The sequence below is a fragment of the Daphnia magna genome, linkage group LG2 (genome assembly GCF_020631705.1).
Source record: "Daphnia magna isolate NIES linkage group LG2, ASM2063170v1.1, whole genome shotgun sequence".
NCBI lineage: Eukaryota > Metazoa > Arthropoda > Branchiopoda > Diplostraca > Daphniidae > Daphnia > Daphnia magna.
In genome coordinates this window covers 9,861,863-9,878,235 of record NC_059183.1, presented here as the reverse complement: position 1 = coordinate 9,878,235, position 16,373 = coordinate 9,861,863, and the positions used below count along the sequence as shown (strand labels likewise).

At 38.1% G+C, this 16,373-nt stretch overlaps 4 protein-coding genes across 5 annotated transcripts; 2 read left to right on the top strand and 2 right to left on the bottom strand.

The window, feature by feature from the left end:
- Positions 1-235: 235 nt before the first annotated feature.
- Positions 236-5,517, bottom strand: LOC123470038 (TATA element modulatory factor-like). 2 transcript variants are annotated; one of them, XM_045169561.1, is made up of 18 exons: positions 5,365-5,517; positions 5,080-5,268; positions 4,873-5,010; positions 4,656-4,792; positions 4,268-4,484; positions 3,927-4,201; positions 3,438-3,844; positions 3,283-3,373; positions 2,889-3,217; positions 2,741-2,825; positions 2,535-2,649; positions 2,234-2,426; positions 1,954-2,098; positions 1,682-1,876; positions 1,488-1,611; positions 1,240-1,418; positions 922-999; positions 236-858 (listed from the first exon to the last, which is right to left on the bottom strand). In XM_045169561.1, the coding sequence occupies exons 2-18, from the start codon at positions 5,219-5,221 to the stop codon at positions 835-837; spliced, it is 2,874 nt and encodes a 957-aa protein (XP_045025496.1). In that variant the 5' UTR covers positions 5,222-5,268; positions 5,365-5,517; the 3' UTR covers positions 236-834. The 2 variants fall into 2 exon arrangements, with proteins under 2 accessions (XP_045025496.1, XP_045025497.1); XM_045169562.1 differs by having other exon boundaries at positions 3,927-4,198.
- Positions 5,518-6,295: 778 nt separating this feature from the next.
- LOC123470037 (60S ribosomal protein L18-like) lies at positions 6,296-7,290 on the top strand. The gene is made up of 4 exons (XM_045169560.1): positions 6,296-6,409; positions 6,541-6,627; positions 6,690-6,896; positions 6,953-7,290. Exons 1-4 carry the CDS (start codon positions 6,407-6,409, stop codon positions 7,220-7,222), a joined length of 567 nt encoding a protein of 188 aa, XP_045025495.1. The 5' UTR covers positions 6,296-6,406; the 3' UTR covers positions 7,223-7,290.
- A 12-nt stretch (positions 7,291-7,302) lies between these two features.
- LOC116917861 (forkhead box protein K2) lies at positions 7,303-10,785 on the bottom strand. The gene is given in 9 exon segments (XM_032923469.2): positions 7,303-8,220; positions 8,502-8,675; positions 8,745-8,830; positions 8,832-8,840; positions 8,931-9,112; positions 9,197-9,687; positions 9,762-9,904; positions 9,963-10,251; positions 10,416-10,785. Coding segments are annotated over 9 exon segments (1,782 nt in total). The 5' UTR covers positions 10,540-10,785; the 3' UTR covers positions 7,303-7,936.
- Positions 10,786-13,283: 2,498 nt separating this feature from the next.
- On the top strand, positions 13,284-16,257 carry LOC116917857 (ATP-binding cassette sub-family F member 2). Its single transcript, XM_032923463.2, has 7 exons — positions 13,284-13,442; positions 13,763-13,908; positions 14,102-14,174; positions 14,240-14,894; positions 14,961-15,095; positions 15,159-15,425; positions 15,544-16,257. The coding sequence occupies exons 2-7, from the start codon at positions 13,776-13,778 to the stop codon at positions 16,123-16,125; spliced, it is 1,845 nt and encodes a 614-aa protein (XP_032779354.1). The 5' UTR covers positions 13,284-13,442; positions 13,763-13,775; the 3' UTR covers positions 16,126-16,257.
- The last annotated feature ends 116 nt before the right edge of the window (positions 16,258-16,373 follow it).

Below are 16,373 nucleotides of genomic sequence, written 5' to 3'. Positions count from 1 at the left end.
AAGCAGATAATCAAATAGTGAATCCGTTGATTAAAATTTAAAAATTTCTTAGAAAAAGAAATTAAAATACAAAAATGAAAAATAAAAGCGAATAGATTTCATTTCTATTTCAGCGCAGGTTGCTAAAACGTAATACTAGCGAAAAATAACTAGCAGTTCTGAATTATACCCATCCTTCTAGGGATCGCTAATGCCAAGTCAATTCGTGGATCAAAAAGTGGAATTGGGAAAGCTCTTAATGTGACAAATTTATGTATTGAAACTATTTCATAACAGCAGCTATAGTACACGCTGCGGTTGCATTGTATATAAAAGCAGAAAATAAGATAAAAAGTCATGGTCCTAATACTTAACAAAACGAGAAATGATGAGTGGACCATAGTGATTGACAGTATCCTAGTTCCCCCTCAAATTTTAAATTTCATTTAGTATTATATTTCAAGCTTTACACTGTACATTTTCTAATGATATACATTTCTCAACATTCACCAATTTCCATGTTTCTAAGGTGTTCTACAATTACTATTTTTATTGGAAAAACATTATCTCTAGGTGTTTTGAATATTTTTATGTTTTAAAAAATGCTTGCGTAACTGAAAGACATAAAGTGGAAATTTCAAAACAGATTATACTAAACCAAAATATTACAATTTGCGCCCTTAGAATAAATATTTATTTATCAAGGCGAAAAATCCGTTCGATTCTCATTGTTACGATAGACATTTTTTTCTGCAATAGAGCTTGGAATGCAATGGCCATCGTCATTCTTACGAACGGAACGAACAGAAGATAACCGAATAAGAAGTGATTAGTAGAGTTTCTAGAAGTGTGGTTTCACGTTTTCATTAGGTGATCAATCTGCAAAAACAAAACGACTTTGGTATTTGGGCCAAAACATAAATTTTTAAATCGCATTCTTACTTGGGCTTTATACATTTCCTTAACATCAAGCAAATCCAAGCGCAGCTCTTCATTTTCCTCAATTTTTTCTCCGTACATCTAAGAAACAAACATTGTTTTTTAAATCAATATAATTACTAGCCGACGCAAGAACTGTTGGTGCCTGGAGCATTTTTTTGCGTCCTTTGGCTGTTCCAGGTTGATCGGTATCATTAATAGGTAATTTTAAAACAAAGATTTAACAAATCTTCTGATCACCAGCGTAGATTTTCAGTGATGTGACGTCCCACATCCCCTAAAACTGCTTTCCCAAAGTTGTCGTTCATGCTAGCTCTTTACCTGTAATAAGGCATTGTATTTTGTTTTCAGGTCTTCGTACTCTTGATGAAGCATTTCCAATAGGCTGAGACGACGACTTAGCTCCTGGTTCGAGTTAATCATTTCCGTAAGTTCTTTTGCCAGGGAATCTCGGGATTTCTCTTGGCTTTGGAGCTCTTGCTGCAATTGAGTTACTTCTCCTTTAAAGGCGCAAAACAGATCAATATCAAATCGATCAATTTGAAAAATAAATTCCTACTAAACTATACCGTCGCGTGTTTTCAACTGCGCTTGCAAACTTTCAAACACCGCCGTGTAAGAGCCCGCTCGCATAGTATCATACAATGTTGACTTTGGCACAGGAGTGACCACTCCGCCGTCAAATAACTCGTCCTTCAACAATTATAGGTAATTATTGATAACACAAAAAAAAAAAAAAAAGGGAAAAAGCAAAGAAATTTACTGCTGGATTCCACGGGTTACTGGAATGCGATTCAGTAAACGAGCCAGATAAGGACAGCTTCCCTAAACTAGGAGTGGGACTACTGCTTCGGGACACTACGTCTGTCGTTGAAGTTAATTTTCTGCCGATACTACCAGAATTCTGCAAATCTGCCGGGAAAACTCGGTATTCCAATTCTTTTTCCTGGAATCGAATCTTCCGAAGCAAATGTATGCAAGTTTAGGCAAAATTAGTTATAAATTTGTTTGAGTGAATATAAATTCACTATTTACCAGAAGATGTGACGTTTTCTTTCTTTCCTCCTCTAAAGCTATTGTCTGCTTTTCATAATCATTCTCCAAAACTGCCATCTTGTTCCGTAATAGCGTAAGCTCCTCGACAAGCTGACTCTTCATCAGTTCCATACTGACATTATCTCTAGCGAAGGACCCAAAAACGAAAAATATTATTATGGTCAGAAGAAAAAAAGATAATATTAAGAGAAATGGCAAAGACTGTAGTCCCAACGGTATCAATGAACCGTCAATGCACAGAAATAAGCAATTTACTTACTTTTTTCTTGCCTGCTCCAGAGTGAGACAATGGTTTTTTTCGCATTGCAGTTCAAGTATTAGTTTTTGGTTCTCTTCTTTGGCAAGTTTGCATTTTTCTGACAAATCATTTATTTGATCTTGCATCGCGATGTATGTTTCATGGTCAGCAGTTCCCTTTTGATGAGCTGAAAGAAGTTGGTTTTCTAAAAAAGCTATTTAACGGAAGAAGGTAAATTACGCAAACGAAATAGTTTGTCTCGTTAGTTTCTTCAGTTTTTTTTTTTTTTATATAATGTTTTCATATTGTTATTATGCCTTACCAAGTTTTTCCTGAAATAGTTTTTCCGATTTCTCCTCTGCCAAGCGTTGGGAGGATAATGCATGTTGCAGAGAATCAATTTGTCGTAGTAAAGGCTTCGTTGCCGTTGTTAAGGCCTTTTCATGCACCAAAAATAGCGATGAAAAAATAACAAATAAAATTATAAACTAACTGATGAAATATCAACTGGAAAAAGAATGGCGGTACCTGAGACAGTTCATCGCTACGTGATTCAGCTTCTTGTAGTCTGTGCATTAACCGCGAAACCTCAGCATGTATCCGCTCCCGTTCTCTAGAGAAACAAATAAAATAATTATGTTGTTTTTTGATGATCTTTTTTAAAGGCAAGAAATACTTTGATCGATCGCAATCGACTTCAGCAAGGGAGTGAACGAGTTCTTGGCAACGCATGGTGAGCGCTTGTTTTTCTTCCTCAAACGCGCGACTAGAAATTTCATATTCTAGCTGCAGACGTTGACGAAGAGCTACTTCGGCGCTAAGACTGCGCTCAGTTTCAGCAGAATTTTGTATAGCAGCCACGGCTCTTTCTTCAATCAGTTTTTGTTCGACCTCAGCTAAAGCAGCCCTCAAAGAATCGGCTTCCGCCAGTTTTTCGCGCATCATTACTTTGTTAGCAAGAACCTCCTTTTCCAACTGATTGTTAACAATTGCAGACTGCCTAACCTGCATCATCCATGGTCAATAATACAACAGTCTGCATTTGTAGTACGAAGGGCATGTTAACTTACAGCTTCTATTTGGTTCTTCTCAAGTTCTTCCTTGGCTGACAAACTTCTATTCAGACGTTCAACTTCATTTTTTAAATCTTCGTTTTGATCTCTGTAGAATTTGAAATACTAGATTAGTATACAGTTTCAATGGAGGTGAGATGAAATGTAGTTACTTCAATTGTTTGCAACGAATTTCGTCTTCCTTTTCTTGGGTTCGCAATTTTTTTATAATATTCGATTGCTGCAGATGTTGTTTAGATAACTTTTCGCCTTCAAGCCTTAATTGTTGAATTGTTTCATTCTTTTCGTTTAGATCGTCTGTTAAGTTGGCGTATGTTTCATGATTTAATTGAACTTTTTCGAGTTTCTTGATTAGTGAATCCCGTTCAGCTAGCACTTGTTGATAACGTTTTTCAATTGATGACAACCGTATAGCGAATTCGTCTGTTTGTCGGCGAATGGTTTCATTTAGTGCAATTCGTTCTTTTTCACCATTAGCCAATTGCGATTTGGCCCGTTCGACTTCTTCTGACAACGCATAAAATTTCCTGGTAAACTCCTGCAGTTGGTTATCCCTAGCCTTTAATTTTGTTTACATATTTAAAAAAAAAACACAGAAAAGGCTGAAAGTTAAAAAAATATATATTTTGATGTTAACTCACTTCGATTATCTGATTTAGGTGAATAAGATTGCATTTTTCGTTGTGGAGCTCTGAATCTTGCCCCCCGGAAGTCACGCTATCATCACTAGAACCTGCGGACGGCTTCCGACTATGAGTTTTTGACTCGTTGCTTCTCGAACGCATTGGAGGCAAGATTTGTCTTATGCCTGCTTGGGGACTTGCGACGATCTCAATGTCTGATGAAGCGGTTGTTTCAATCTCGTCACCCGAGACAGATGCCGATGTTTCTGTTTTCATCGAATCTTTCATCGCTTCTGAAGTAAAGCTTTAAAAGGTTTTAATCCTTTCACGTTGAAAACCTCTGACGACTTGGAACCAACCTGATAGCACTGCTGACACTGGTCTGTTCTCTATGGTGTGGTGATTGGAAGTTTCATCTCTCGCATCGCTTTTCGTATCACTCTTCCAATCCATATCGATCGAATCATTTTCGGGACTAATGACGGTAACAGAGCTCGACACTGACACAGTAGAGCTATGGTAGCTTTCAGTTACGTTCCAATCTTCTAAACTATCGGTCGTAACCACCTGGTCAGGCTAAATCAGTATGAAATAGGAATATTTTTTATTATTTATGGGGGGTTTTGTAAAAGAAAATTGAAAAATTTTTGAAAGAAAAATATTATAGGACTTTGCTGGTATACTCAGTATACTGAATGAACTATCTAAATAATTTTTTTTTGCTCTACATGTATTAGAATTTCTTACCAAGTTGGAAGTCTTTTTCCCCAAGTCCTCAGTCAAAGTCAATGATTCATCAATATCACCAACATCCTTAGTAGCAGTTAAGGATTTTGGTGAAAATAGTGGTTGAAGTACACTGGACTCCACAGCATGAAAAACTACTGCTTGAAAACCGTGATAACCATTAGTAATGCACTCCCAGCTAAACATTCAATAAATTTATAATAGATATATCAATTACATTGTTTATTAGTTTCAACTTCAGTGCTTGAGTTGGGTTCAGCAACAACAACATCTCCTGAGATTATTCTGGTTTCATCAGGTGGATCATTTCCCTCTTTCACCAGGTTAAAGGATTCAAGAAAGTGTCCAAGAATTTCTTTAATGGAGATTTACAAAAAGAACTGGTTATTCAATTTAAACTGATAACAGTTTTCTATCAAAATACCATTATCAATTGGTTTGTTTGATTGTTGCTGGTTTGTTGCATCTGATTCTCTTATATCTAGGGCCTTGTCTATGGTTTTTTGAGCTTCTTTCAATGCACTTTTTGCCAGGTTTGCAATGCTAGAGGTGTTAAGCCAGCTCATTTTTTTTTCCTCTTCTATGATGGCCACGTCAGCAAAATCTCCCTACTCTGTAGGCGATACGCAAATATTTGTAATTTAGTATAACGTCTCATAAAAAGGTAAGTGTAGTGACTAACAAATTGGAAAGTTTTGAAATAACTTGCCTCATGACAAAAGGAAACACATTAATACAATTCACTTTACCATTAAATCAACCATAACAAATAACAAATGGAAATAGAAATTTCAATTTCTAGCAGACAAGTGTTGGTACACAATAGTTATATGCAAATAACTATTGCCATGGCCTGCTTAACTTATGGGCGGTCTTAAGGCCATACCCAAGGGGAGGAACTTTTTCTGGCTATGAACTAGAGCACCTAGCGTTCACCTATACAACTACTTTGTGGGCCCAATTAAAAAAGGGTAAAATATATGTAGTAAACATTATAAATGAATATGGAACGAATAAACGGCTAACAATATAATGAATGAACTACAAATGATTTGACGACAGGGATTCAAAAAACATTATTGGGCGAGAATTTCGAAGATATTTATTTTAATGTAAAATGTAGGTTGAAGCTTGAAGATTGACAATTCAATAATGGAAACTGTTGAAAGTGTTTAAAATATTCGATATGAAATACTTGAATGATTTTGGGTAACATTGTTTAGTTTTAAGACATGAAACAAAAGGGGAAAGAATCGAAAAGTATGATTGGATTTTTGAACCTTCGGTGTAGAAAATTGTTCCAACTGCATTTATAGTGATATGTTATATTGATATTGATTTGTCTTCATATCCAAAAAGAGAAAGACGATGGGAATTCCATCACCAGGTCGCGCCACTTCATTGCCAGAATGAGTGGGTACCCAAAAGTTTCCCTAATGGAGAGTATGGAGCCCGATAACCGGCCATAAATGTAGCAGGCCGTATTACACTTACTTTCTGAAGCTTTTTCAAATTATATTGACTTAATATATTTATTGATATAATACATTGGTATGTGAAAATATTAAAAAAATATTTGTAAAGTAATTTTCGTTACGTTATAACAGCGTCTTTAAATGCTTTTATAATTTGTATTCTAGGCAACGTCCTAGAAACTACCAAATGCGATGTTGCCGTTACCCTGTGTTTCATTCGACCAAAATCATTGAATAGGGTTTCTTCTCTTCGTTGGTCCCTAGTGGTAAAGAAACATGGTAAGGAGCTCGTTTCATCGCTTATTATCTATTCCATCTTATGTTTTCCGTTAATTTATTGCAAGCGAATTTATCTGTACATAGTATTGGACGAATTTTCTTAAAAGTGACTCTTGTGTTTCTATTATCAGGGTATCGACATCAACCACAAATATGACCGTAAAGTCGTTCGACGTGAACCCAGGTCTGAAGATGTGTATCTTCGACTTTTGGTGAAAGTACGTATTTGGAAATCTCCTAGAATGTCAAAAGAGTTACTTTTAATGTGTGTCACCTACAGTTGTACAGGTTTTTGGCTCGACGAACCAAGGCCAAGTTCAATCGCATCATTTTGAAACGCTTGTTTATGTCGAGAATTAACCGTCCTCCCCTATCTGTGTCTCGCCTGTCAAGACACATGAAAAAGGCTGGTAGGGAAGGCAAGATTGCGGTTGTTGTTGGAACTTTGACAGATGATCCTAGGATCTTCAAAATCCCAAAGCTCACAGTACGTTCTTCTTTCCATTTGTGTTTGGCATCCAACTTATACCATCTTATGTTTAGGTTTGTGCATTACATGCAACTGAGAGAGCTAGAGCCCGTATCCTGAAAGCTGGTGGCCATGTCTTGACTTTTGATCAGTTGGCTTTGAGAGCACCAACAGGCAAAAATACTGTCCTAATTCAAGGAAAACGTAAAGCTAGGGAAGCCAACAAACACTTTGGACCTGCTCCTGGTGTTCCTGGATCACATACCAAGCCATTGGTTCGCTCCAAGGGACGAAAATTCGAACGTGCTCGTGGTCGCAGGTCATCTTGTGGTTACAAAAAGTAAAATCACGCTACTTCTTGAGGTTTTTGTATTGGTTGTCAAAAATTAATACAATCCTTGTAACCCATCAATCTGAAATAGCATTATCATTTCGAACATTGCGTTGTATTTCAATGACGGATGAACAATTACATGCCACTTCATCAAGTGGGAAAATAATACACGTTACACAACAAGAGACCGTGAGTCTGCTATTTAACAGGTTGGGTTAAAGCAAAGTAACGTGAAATGGGTCAATAACTTGTCAAAACGCAAGGCGACGTTTAAAACTCGAATCAAGACTACGAAACGAAGGTGAATCTGCATACAGCGATGTCTGGAGTCATCTACACAGCACAAGTCTCATGTAAGCAGCGTCCTTGGGATTTCATTCCTAACCGTTGTGGTGATACGAGATAAATATATCGCAAGTATATTAAGAAGAAATTCAGGCAAAACGAGTAAACACTACACTGCTTTAAATCGACAATTACAAAGAGAAGTCCTTTATATCGGAGCTGAACTTTCAGTTTACTACGATGAAGAATCAAGGGAAACGAAGTGAAGGTATCGTCCAGCACTCAATAAAAAGAAAAAGACGTGGATGCGATAGCAAGAAAGTTACATGTTCTCTTTCCCAGCCATGATGCATCGATTACTTGAATATGGGAAATGCCCACCAACATTAGACGCTTTTGTTATATCTTACTGACATATGCAACCAAAAGTTTCATTGGTCTACTTTTCACTTTCTTCCTCAGTATCGAGTTTAATTTTCTTCTCGTTTCCCTCAAAACACGGTCCAGTGTTACTTATTCCAGCGTTGACTGGTGCAGGACTTGAAGATGCAGGAGGATAGGTCCGTTTAATACTACTGGGCTGCAGGCTGGCTAAGGACTCGTTTCCACCATTGGAATTGCTTGCGCTTCCAAATGATGAGTAGGTAGTTACAAAGGGCACAATGACTGAGGCCTGTGTTCCTCCCAGGTAACTACTCTCCGATCCGCCGTTAGCTGTCGGTCCTGCAAAGAACAAAACACAATTTATTTTAGACGGTTATCCGCATAAGGGGAAAACTGGTGCAAGAATTCACGGTGTAAAATATGTTGGAATTTCTATTGCTTGCGCAAAAGAAATAATTTAGTGGAAATAAAAACACTAGGTAAAGCCTGGGAAAACATTACCTCGTAAATAGAAAGAAAAAAAAACAAAAAAAAAACAACATCAAGAGTGTTTATACGGAAATGGAAACGGTTAGAGCTACGATCAGCATTACATTTAGAATTAAACTGATTAAACCTACCATGCGCGAGTTGAGTAGGTTGCAAGACTACCACATGAGTTGGATGATTCGACTGTACTACTACTCCAGTTCCTTGGTGTAAAGAAAATGGTGAATTGGGTCGACTACTACTCTTTATTTCCAGATGCTGTGCCACTCCTTGGCTATTGACAACGTCTCCGTATGGCTCGGACACTGTTGCATAAAAGTGACATACAACTATTTTAGCTTGTTTCTCGGTCTCTGATTGAAGATTTTATTTACTTGGTCCAGGAGATCCCTCTCTAGATAAACAATCGGGTGTTGCCAAGCCGGAGACAGACATGTTTGGCATCCCACCGTGAGTAGGGGGGGGCACTTCTGGAAAGCACAAGAAAAACAAACAAACAAATTAAGTATGTACGGACTACTTTACGTCCAGGTTTAAATGGCAATGTAACGAGTTCTCACCTTGCGTAGGGTGTCCTAAAGCAAGGGACGCCTCGTTGCCTTCGACGGCGGAAGGCTTGTTCAACCAACTTCGATTCACTAGTAGGGTCTATTCTCCAGAACGAACCTTTCCCTGGTTCTTCTTGACTCCGAGGTACTTTCAGAAAATAACGGTTCAGTGATAGATTGTGGCGGATGGAGTTCTATCCGTGATTAACGATACAAACGTAAAAAGAGTAACGTAAAAAAGAGTGTTCTGCTTTAAGAATGAACACAAAAACGCTCACCTGCCATCCTTTGTCAGCGGTACGATAATAGGGGTAGTTCTTCGTGATGTACGAATAAATACCACTGAGTGTCAATTGCTTGTCGGGGGCCGTACAAATAGCTTGCACGATTAGCTGAGCGTAAGAATACGGGGGCTTGCTGTCGTCTTTTGTATCATTCCCGCCTTCGGCTCCTGGACTATGGTCCTGTATTAGATCTTGGCCTGAACCTGAAGTATAACCAGTAGCTGTTCCATGGCCGTGCGATGAGGAAGGATTCAACTCATGGTGAAAGTGAGAGAATCCGCCAAAATGGCTACGACCTAAACTATGACTTCCTTCTCTGGGGCTGACCGGGCACGAATTGGCAGCGCTAATCGTTCCCGTGGGTGATGGAAGAGGACTCGAAGCTTCCGTTTCTTCCTCTCCAATGGGTATGTTAATTCTTAGCGGAGCTAAATGAGGTTGCTGTTGAGTGGATGGGGCTTTTCTCTTAAATGGAGATGGAGGAGCTAAAGATCAAATTAAAAAAATTATAGTATGTTTAAAATAATTAGCTGTTAAATATCTCAAGCCTCCTTTTTACCAAGTTGTGTTGTTGGTGTAGACCCAGATGACAAATTTGCATTGGTTGGAAACTGGTTCCCAAGGTTCGGTGGTGGTCCAGTTTCATCAACAAGAGATTGAAACATCAGTCTTATATTTGTGCTGGGAAAACGAAAGACACACCTGAAAAAGATTTTCATTATTTTAAGAAATCAAATTAAAATTGCAATGAGAAACTTGCATTTTTGGAAGTTGCAGAGGTGCAGCTCCTTTTCTTTGGAATACTCCATCAACGAATACACCATTTTTCCCATTACAGATCATGTAAAAAAATGGGTGTTCAAAATAGACTTCTAAATGGCGTCTTGATATGAATGAAGAATGACCCATATTAACATCTACTTGTCCTCTGGATGAATTCCGTCCGATCACTATCCTTTTTTGTCGAACAAGAAATTCAAACTCTCGTCCTTCAATCCTTGCAATCGCCACTGGTCCTCTTGCCTCACCTCCATGGTTCCAATGGTGGGCTATGAAAATAAATATGAAAAGCATAAAAAATATAAACACAGGTCTTTGAATTTTGAACAGGCAACAGTTAGGATGCTCGAGAAGATTGTTTACAAAATTTGTAACTTGGTTTAACAAAACAAACAAATGTTAAAAAAGTACAGCAACATACTAGCAAATTTACCTGAACCAGGACTCGTTGGGGCTGTTTTCAATGACAATAATGCGTAAGCTTCACTCTCTCTATCTCTATCCCTTTCCGTGATATGGGTCGCAACGTGGTCATGAGATTGGCTGGAGGCCGCCATCACCGAGTCTTGTGTGTATACACACGCGTCACAAACAACTTACACAACCACTAATACAGCGATAATATATACCGCTTCTTGTGTCTAACAACGGCGAGAAAACAAATCTCAAAGAAAAAAAGGCTGCGACATTAAAATTTCCAGGCAAATTAGAGAGTTGTTTGACAAAAACCACGGAAGTGCAAAAAAAAACAAACTTATTATAAAGCTCAAAAAGAAGGAGGTAGGGGAGCTTGACGTTCGCAACGCCATCTGGACGCGAAATGAATGAATTGCAGCGACTTAAATTCATTTTTTTAAAACCTCTTTCTAAAACCATTGGTTAAAAATTTCACAAAGAAAATTTTATAGTATTCCTTGTGATTTTGAAATATTTCTCATTATTACAGCTTTTCACGAATATTGGTTATTTATGGTACGTTTATTTGTCTTTGAAATCGACAACTTTTCTTATACGTAGATGTAAACTGCTTTTACACGAGAACGTTTCTACGGTTTTCTTGTTTACGTTTCGAGTGAAACGGATTGGTAAAAGCTGGGATTTACGTGCGCTATAACAATAACATAAAAATTCTCGCGTTAGAGTACCTAGACGAATCTTAAACTAGCAAAGAATAAATTGTGAAAAGGGAGCAAAAACCATCATGTAGGGCGAAATAATTTGTCAACTATGAGAAATATAAGAGCGTGAACCACAAAAAAGGGTCAATCACCACAAATTTTCATGTTAGTGAAAGATATAGCAATATTGACTGTCGTTTCTAAGTCATTTTATCCATCCCAAAAGACATAAACTTGCTCAGTTTGACAACTTGATTCAAAATGTCCATTAAAGGTACCGAAATTCCTTCGAGAAGTCCCTATCCGTTAAGATAGAAACTGAAAAAAGGAAAAAATGAAAAAAAAAATAACGTTTAGAAATATATTAATATCGTAAAAGATGTACCATTATGTATTTGTGAGAAAGAAGAAACTGCATCGAAATTTAGTAGCCTATGCAGCCTAAACCCTCTTATCTACCGCATTTTGTATTTTTGTACGATACAAAAGAATAAACATCAGAACTGCCACAAGAATCCTAAAGTTGACTAGTAATAAAAGTATGTATTGTTTTGTTTGTAAATTCCATTATTAACATTTTCTATATTTAGTAATATTTTAGTCCGACTGGACCTTGGTAAGCTGTTGGCGGGGAACGTAAAGATGTGGACAGAAAGACAGCAGACGACGAGGACCAAAAATTACAAAATGCAAAATTGACATGAGAGATCGAAGATGGACAAGAAATTGTCGCTGTTCTCTTGTTTACAAAAGTATAACTGAAGGGAAAGTGCCTTTAATGTAGTTCTGTTTTAACATTTTTTCTTGATCTGTAACGCAACAATATGGATTTAGCTACATCAAAATTAGCTGCTACTTTAAGCTTAATTTTCAATCTTCACATCAGCAGGCATACCGTTAACAGGAACGTACCAGCATCTCTATAGTAAATGGTGCTCTTTAGAACACTACCGGATGGGAAGCATTTCAGTCACGAATCACCTTGCATCCACAATGCTTTTGTGCATGGTCCTATAAAAAAATCCTAGTGAGACATTCGCGAAATACTACCATGCAGGTCTATCGCGTCAGTCCATGTTGACGCCACAGAACCGGCTGTTTTCGCTAACTAAGAATAGTAGCGTGACTGACTGTGATTTTGTAACACTACCATAATTTATGACTGAAAGAGCGCTTACGCTCCAATACCTTACGCTACAATTCCTAATATCCCGTGTAAAGTGAAAGACAGCTCTGGCTTTTAAGAAAGATCTTAATTAATCTTATCTTAATCTTTAGCTAAAAGTTAAGGATAGTAAGACACTTCCAAAACTTAAATTAAAAACTCCTTGAAACAATGTAAACGACTGACGTATGATGTTTAACTTTAGGGTATCTTTTCCCTAGAATCTCGAATTTAGAGCTGTAGAGCTCGGCCCCGCTTCAGTTGGGTAGCTTTTTTGTCGATCGAAGGGGGAGGGAGGTACATTTTTGGCTTTCGGTGCGGGGCTGTTCGGGTACGGAGTGTCTGATTTTCCGTCCACGCCCCGTTAGGTTTCACTCGAGGCTTGGTCGGGGGAATGGGGATTCATCCCGATTACAAGTAATCGAATATTTGTATGAGCGTAAACGGTCTTTCAACTGTAGACCTATAAGAATCTTCGGAGGTACAATCAGGGCGGTTTTTTACCAATCGAGGTATGCATTTCGGTATTTCGGAGTGGGGCTTTCCGGGTTCAGGTCATCAAATTTCTCGCCCCGAATCTGATCGAGCTTGAATCGGGGTCTGTAATCGGAGATACAAATTTGATTGCAACCCATCGATTTATGCAGGAACATAATCGATTGAGAGGTAATACATTATTCCAATAAAATTGAGGTGCTTGCCCCGATAACAGCCATCTTCTACTCCTCTTACGTTATTTCTACCTCGATTTTAACCCGAACTGATAAACATCTATGAAAACCAGAAAACGGCTTCCGGGCGTCCCGGGAAACTCGGGAAACCCTTAATTTTTGCGACGCCCCACCCTGGTTGACGAAGTAGTCACCCGATCGTCCCTCCATTGGATTTTTTTCAGGGCGGGGCGGGGACCCCGATTTATGCCAATCGGAGATGATCGTTAACTACGGTTCTGCAGGGCCGTTGCGCAAGTAGAAGTTCGCTTATGTTCACTAGGCGGCGCCATGTGCCCTCCCTGGAAATTTCGAAATAGTATTCAACATTCATGGACTATAAGTTCCTTGACCGTAAGTACCGTAAGACTTTCAACAAAGAAAACTTGCCGGTCGTCAACTCGAGACACTTCTGAGCTCTCGACGAAGTCTACACGTGGTCTGCAGTGAAACTCCGTGATTATAAAGTTAGTAAAATTTTTCTATAAAAATAATTCGCATCCGAATAATAAGTAAGCTTGTAAAGAATGTAAATGGCCTTTGTACGATGCCGGTATTCTTTAACTGTAACTGTAAATGTAGACGAGATGTAGTAAGTGACGTCATTTCGCCATTTCCAATGTCCACGTCTTGCCGACAAGTTTTTTTTTATAAAATTTTTTGTAAAAATCACATTAAAAGCGATTTGTGCCATTTTCTTGCTTCCAAGGTTATTGTAATGTTATCTTTGATCTGTTCTGCAACATTCAATAATATGTTCTAATGCAATTAACTGTCCCACCCACAGGTAATCAGAAGAAATGCCTTCCGACTCTAAAAAGAAGAGAGATGCGAAAAGGAAGGAAGGAGCCAAATCCAGTGCATCCAATGGAACCAGTTCTTCAGCATCTGGCAATTTAAAAAATGGCAATAACATCGAACTGACTGCTGAAGGTATAATGCTTACTGGCAAAAAAGTATTCTGCACTTGGTATCAGACACTAAGATTGTATTTAATTACCTTAATTACTGCATGTTTTTAATGGATGAAGCAAGTAATAACTTGTAAATGTTATGCTAGTAACACTTTATCCATGATTGCTCCATTAGAAAAATGTTTTTACTTAATGTCCTTTCCCCTAAACAGAAGCCCTGTGCAAAAAGCTAGAAGAAGATGCCAAAATTGCTGCTGAAGCAAGGGCAGTTACAGGAGTTCTAGGGTAATCTGAACAGAAATTTTTTTTCACAATTTTCCCTTGTCTTTATTTTTGTTTGTGTTCATTAGTGTTCATCCAAAAAGTCGGGATATAAAGATTGATAACTTGTCAATCACTTTCTACGGATTCGAGTTATTGCAAGATACAACATTGGAATTGAACTGCGGGCGGCGTTACGGGCTTATAGGTTTAAATGGAAGTGGTAAATCAGCCCTTCTAGCAACTTTAGGAAATCGAGAAGTCCCCATTCCGGATCACATAGATATTTATCATTTAACTCGTGAAATACCAGCTTCGGACAAAACAGCCCTGCAGTGTGTAGTGGAAGTAGATGAAGAACGAACACATCTTGAACACCTTGCAGAGCAATTGGTAAATGCAGGAGATGATGAGTCTCAAGATCAACTAATGGATATTTACGAGCGTCTTGATGAAATGAGCGCTGATACAGCCGAAATGCGTGCAGCAAGCATCCTTAATGGTTTGGGATTTACCAAAGAAATGCAACAAAAGAAAGCGAAAGATTTCTCTGGTGGATGGCGGATGCGGATTGCGTTGGCGCGTACACTTTACGTTAAGCCACATTTACTTCTGCTAGATGAGCCCACCAATCACTTAGACTTGGATGCTTGTGTATGGCTGGAAGAAGAACTTAAAAACTACAAGCATATATTAGTAATCGTGTCTCATTCTCAAGATTTCATGAATGGAGTCTGCACGAACGTAATAATTTTTTAACTGGAAATCAAATTCCATACCATTTGATTGACGTTTCTATTTTCTCAACAGATCATTCATTTGACTCAAAACAAACTGAAGAATTACTCAGGAAATTATGACACCTTTGTTAGGACTAGAGCTGAATTACAAGAAAATCAGATGAAACAATACAAATGGGAGCAAGATCAAATGGCCCACATGAAGGTAAGAACTGTTGTAGTAAGCTAAATAGTTCATTATTTATCAATTGACATTTGCTTCATGTAGGACTATATTGCCCGTTTTGGTCACGGTAGTGCCAAGCTTGCACGACAAGCTCAAAGTAAAGAAAAAACGTTGGCGAAAATGGTAGCTGGTGGATTAACTGAAAAAGTAGAGAACGACAAAACCGTATCGTTCCATTTCCCATCGTGCGGCCCAATTCCGCCTCCAGTTATCATGGTTCAAAACGTCAGTTTTCGTTACAGCGATGATACACCCTGGATATATCGCAATCTAGAGTTTGGAATCGATCTTGACACTCGTCTTGCTTTGGTAAGCTATGTTATTACATTTTTACATGTTCTTTCTAGGAGAATTATATCTATTATTTATTTATTTTTCATTTGAAAGTTGAGTAATGATGCAACGCTAATAACAAAACAATGTTTAGGTTGGCCCAAATGGTGCAGGAAAGTCTACTCTTCTTAAAATTATATTTGGGGATTTGGTCCCCACTGAAGGAATGGTGCGAACCAACAGCCATTTGAAAATTGCACGCTATCATCAACATCTTCATGAGATGTTGGATTTGGATTTATCGCCTTTGGAGTACATGATGAAATGTTTTCCAGATGTGAAAGAAAAAGAAGAAATGAGAAGAATCGTTGGCCGTTATGGTCTTACAGGCAAGCAGCAGGTTTGCCCTATTCGTCAGCTAAGTGACGGGCAACGATGTCGAGTTGTGTTTGCTTGGCTTGCCTGGCAAGTGCCTCATCTTCTTCTACTTGACGAGCCTACTAACCACTTGGATATGGAGACAATCGATGCGTTGGCTGATGCTGTCAAGGACTTCGAAGGTGGATTGGTTCTTGTTTCTCACGACTTTCGGCTGATTAACCAAGTCGCCAAAGAGATTTGGATATGCGAACATGGAACTGTTACTAAATGGAAGAGTGACATTTTGTCGTATAAAGAACATCTTAGGCGCAAAGTGTTGAAAGCCAATTTAGCAAATGCTAAACTAGGAAAATAATTTTAATTTTATCGAAACTAATTTTTCGAAAATTGCTTTGAATAAATTAAGTCCAATGATAACCTTGTAAGCGTCAATTGGCACATTGGACTGATTTTGTTTTGTATCGACTACAATTTTCTTGTCCATTTAGTTTTTATCTTTTTTGTTTTTTTGTTTTTTTTTTGTTTATAAAGTTATAAAAAAATTACATGCCACGTGAAAGAAATACGTCATTTCACTAGTAATGGCAGTGGGGTACCGTAGAA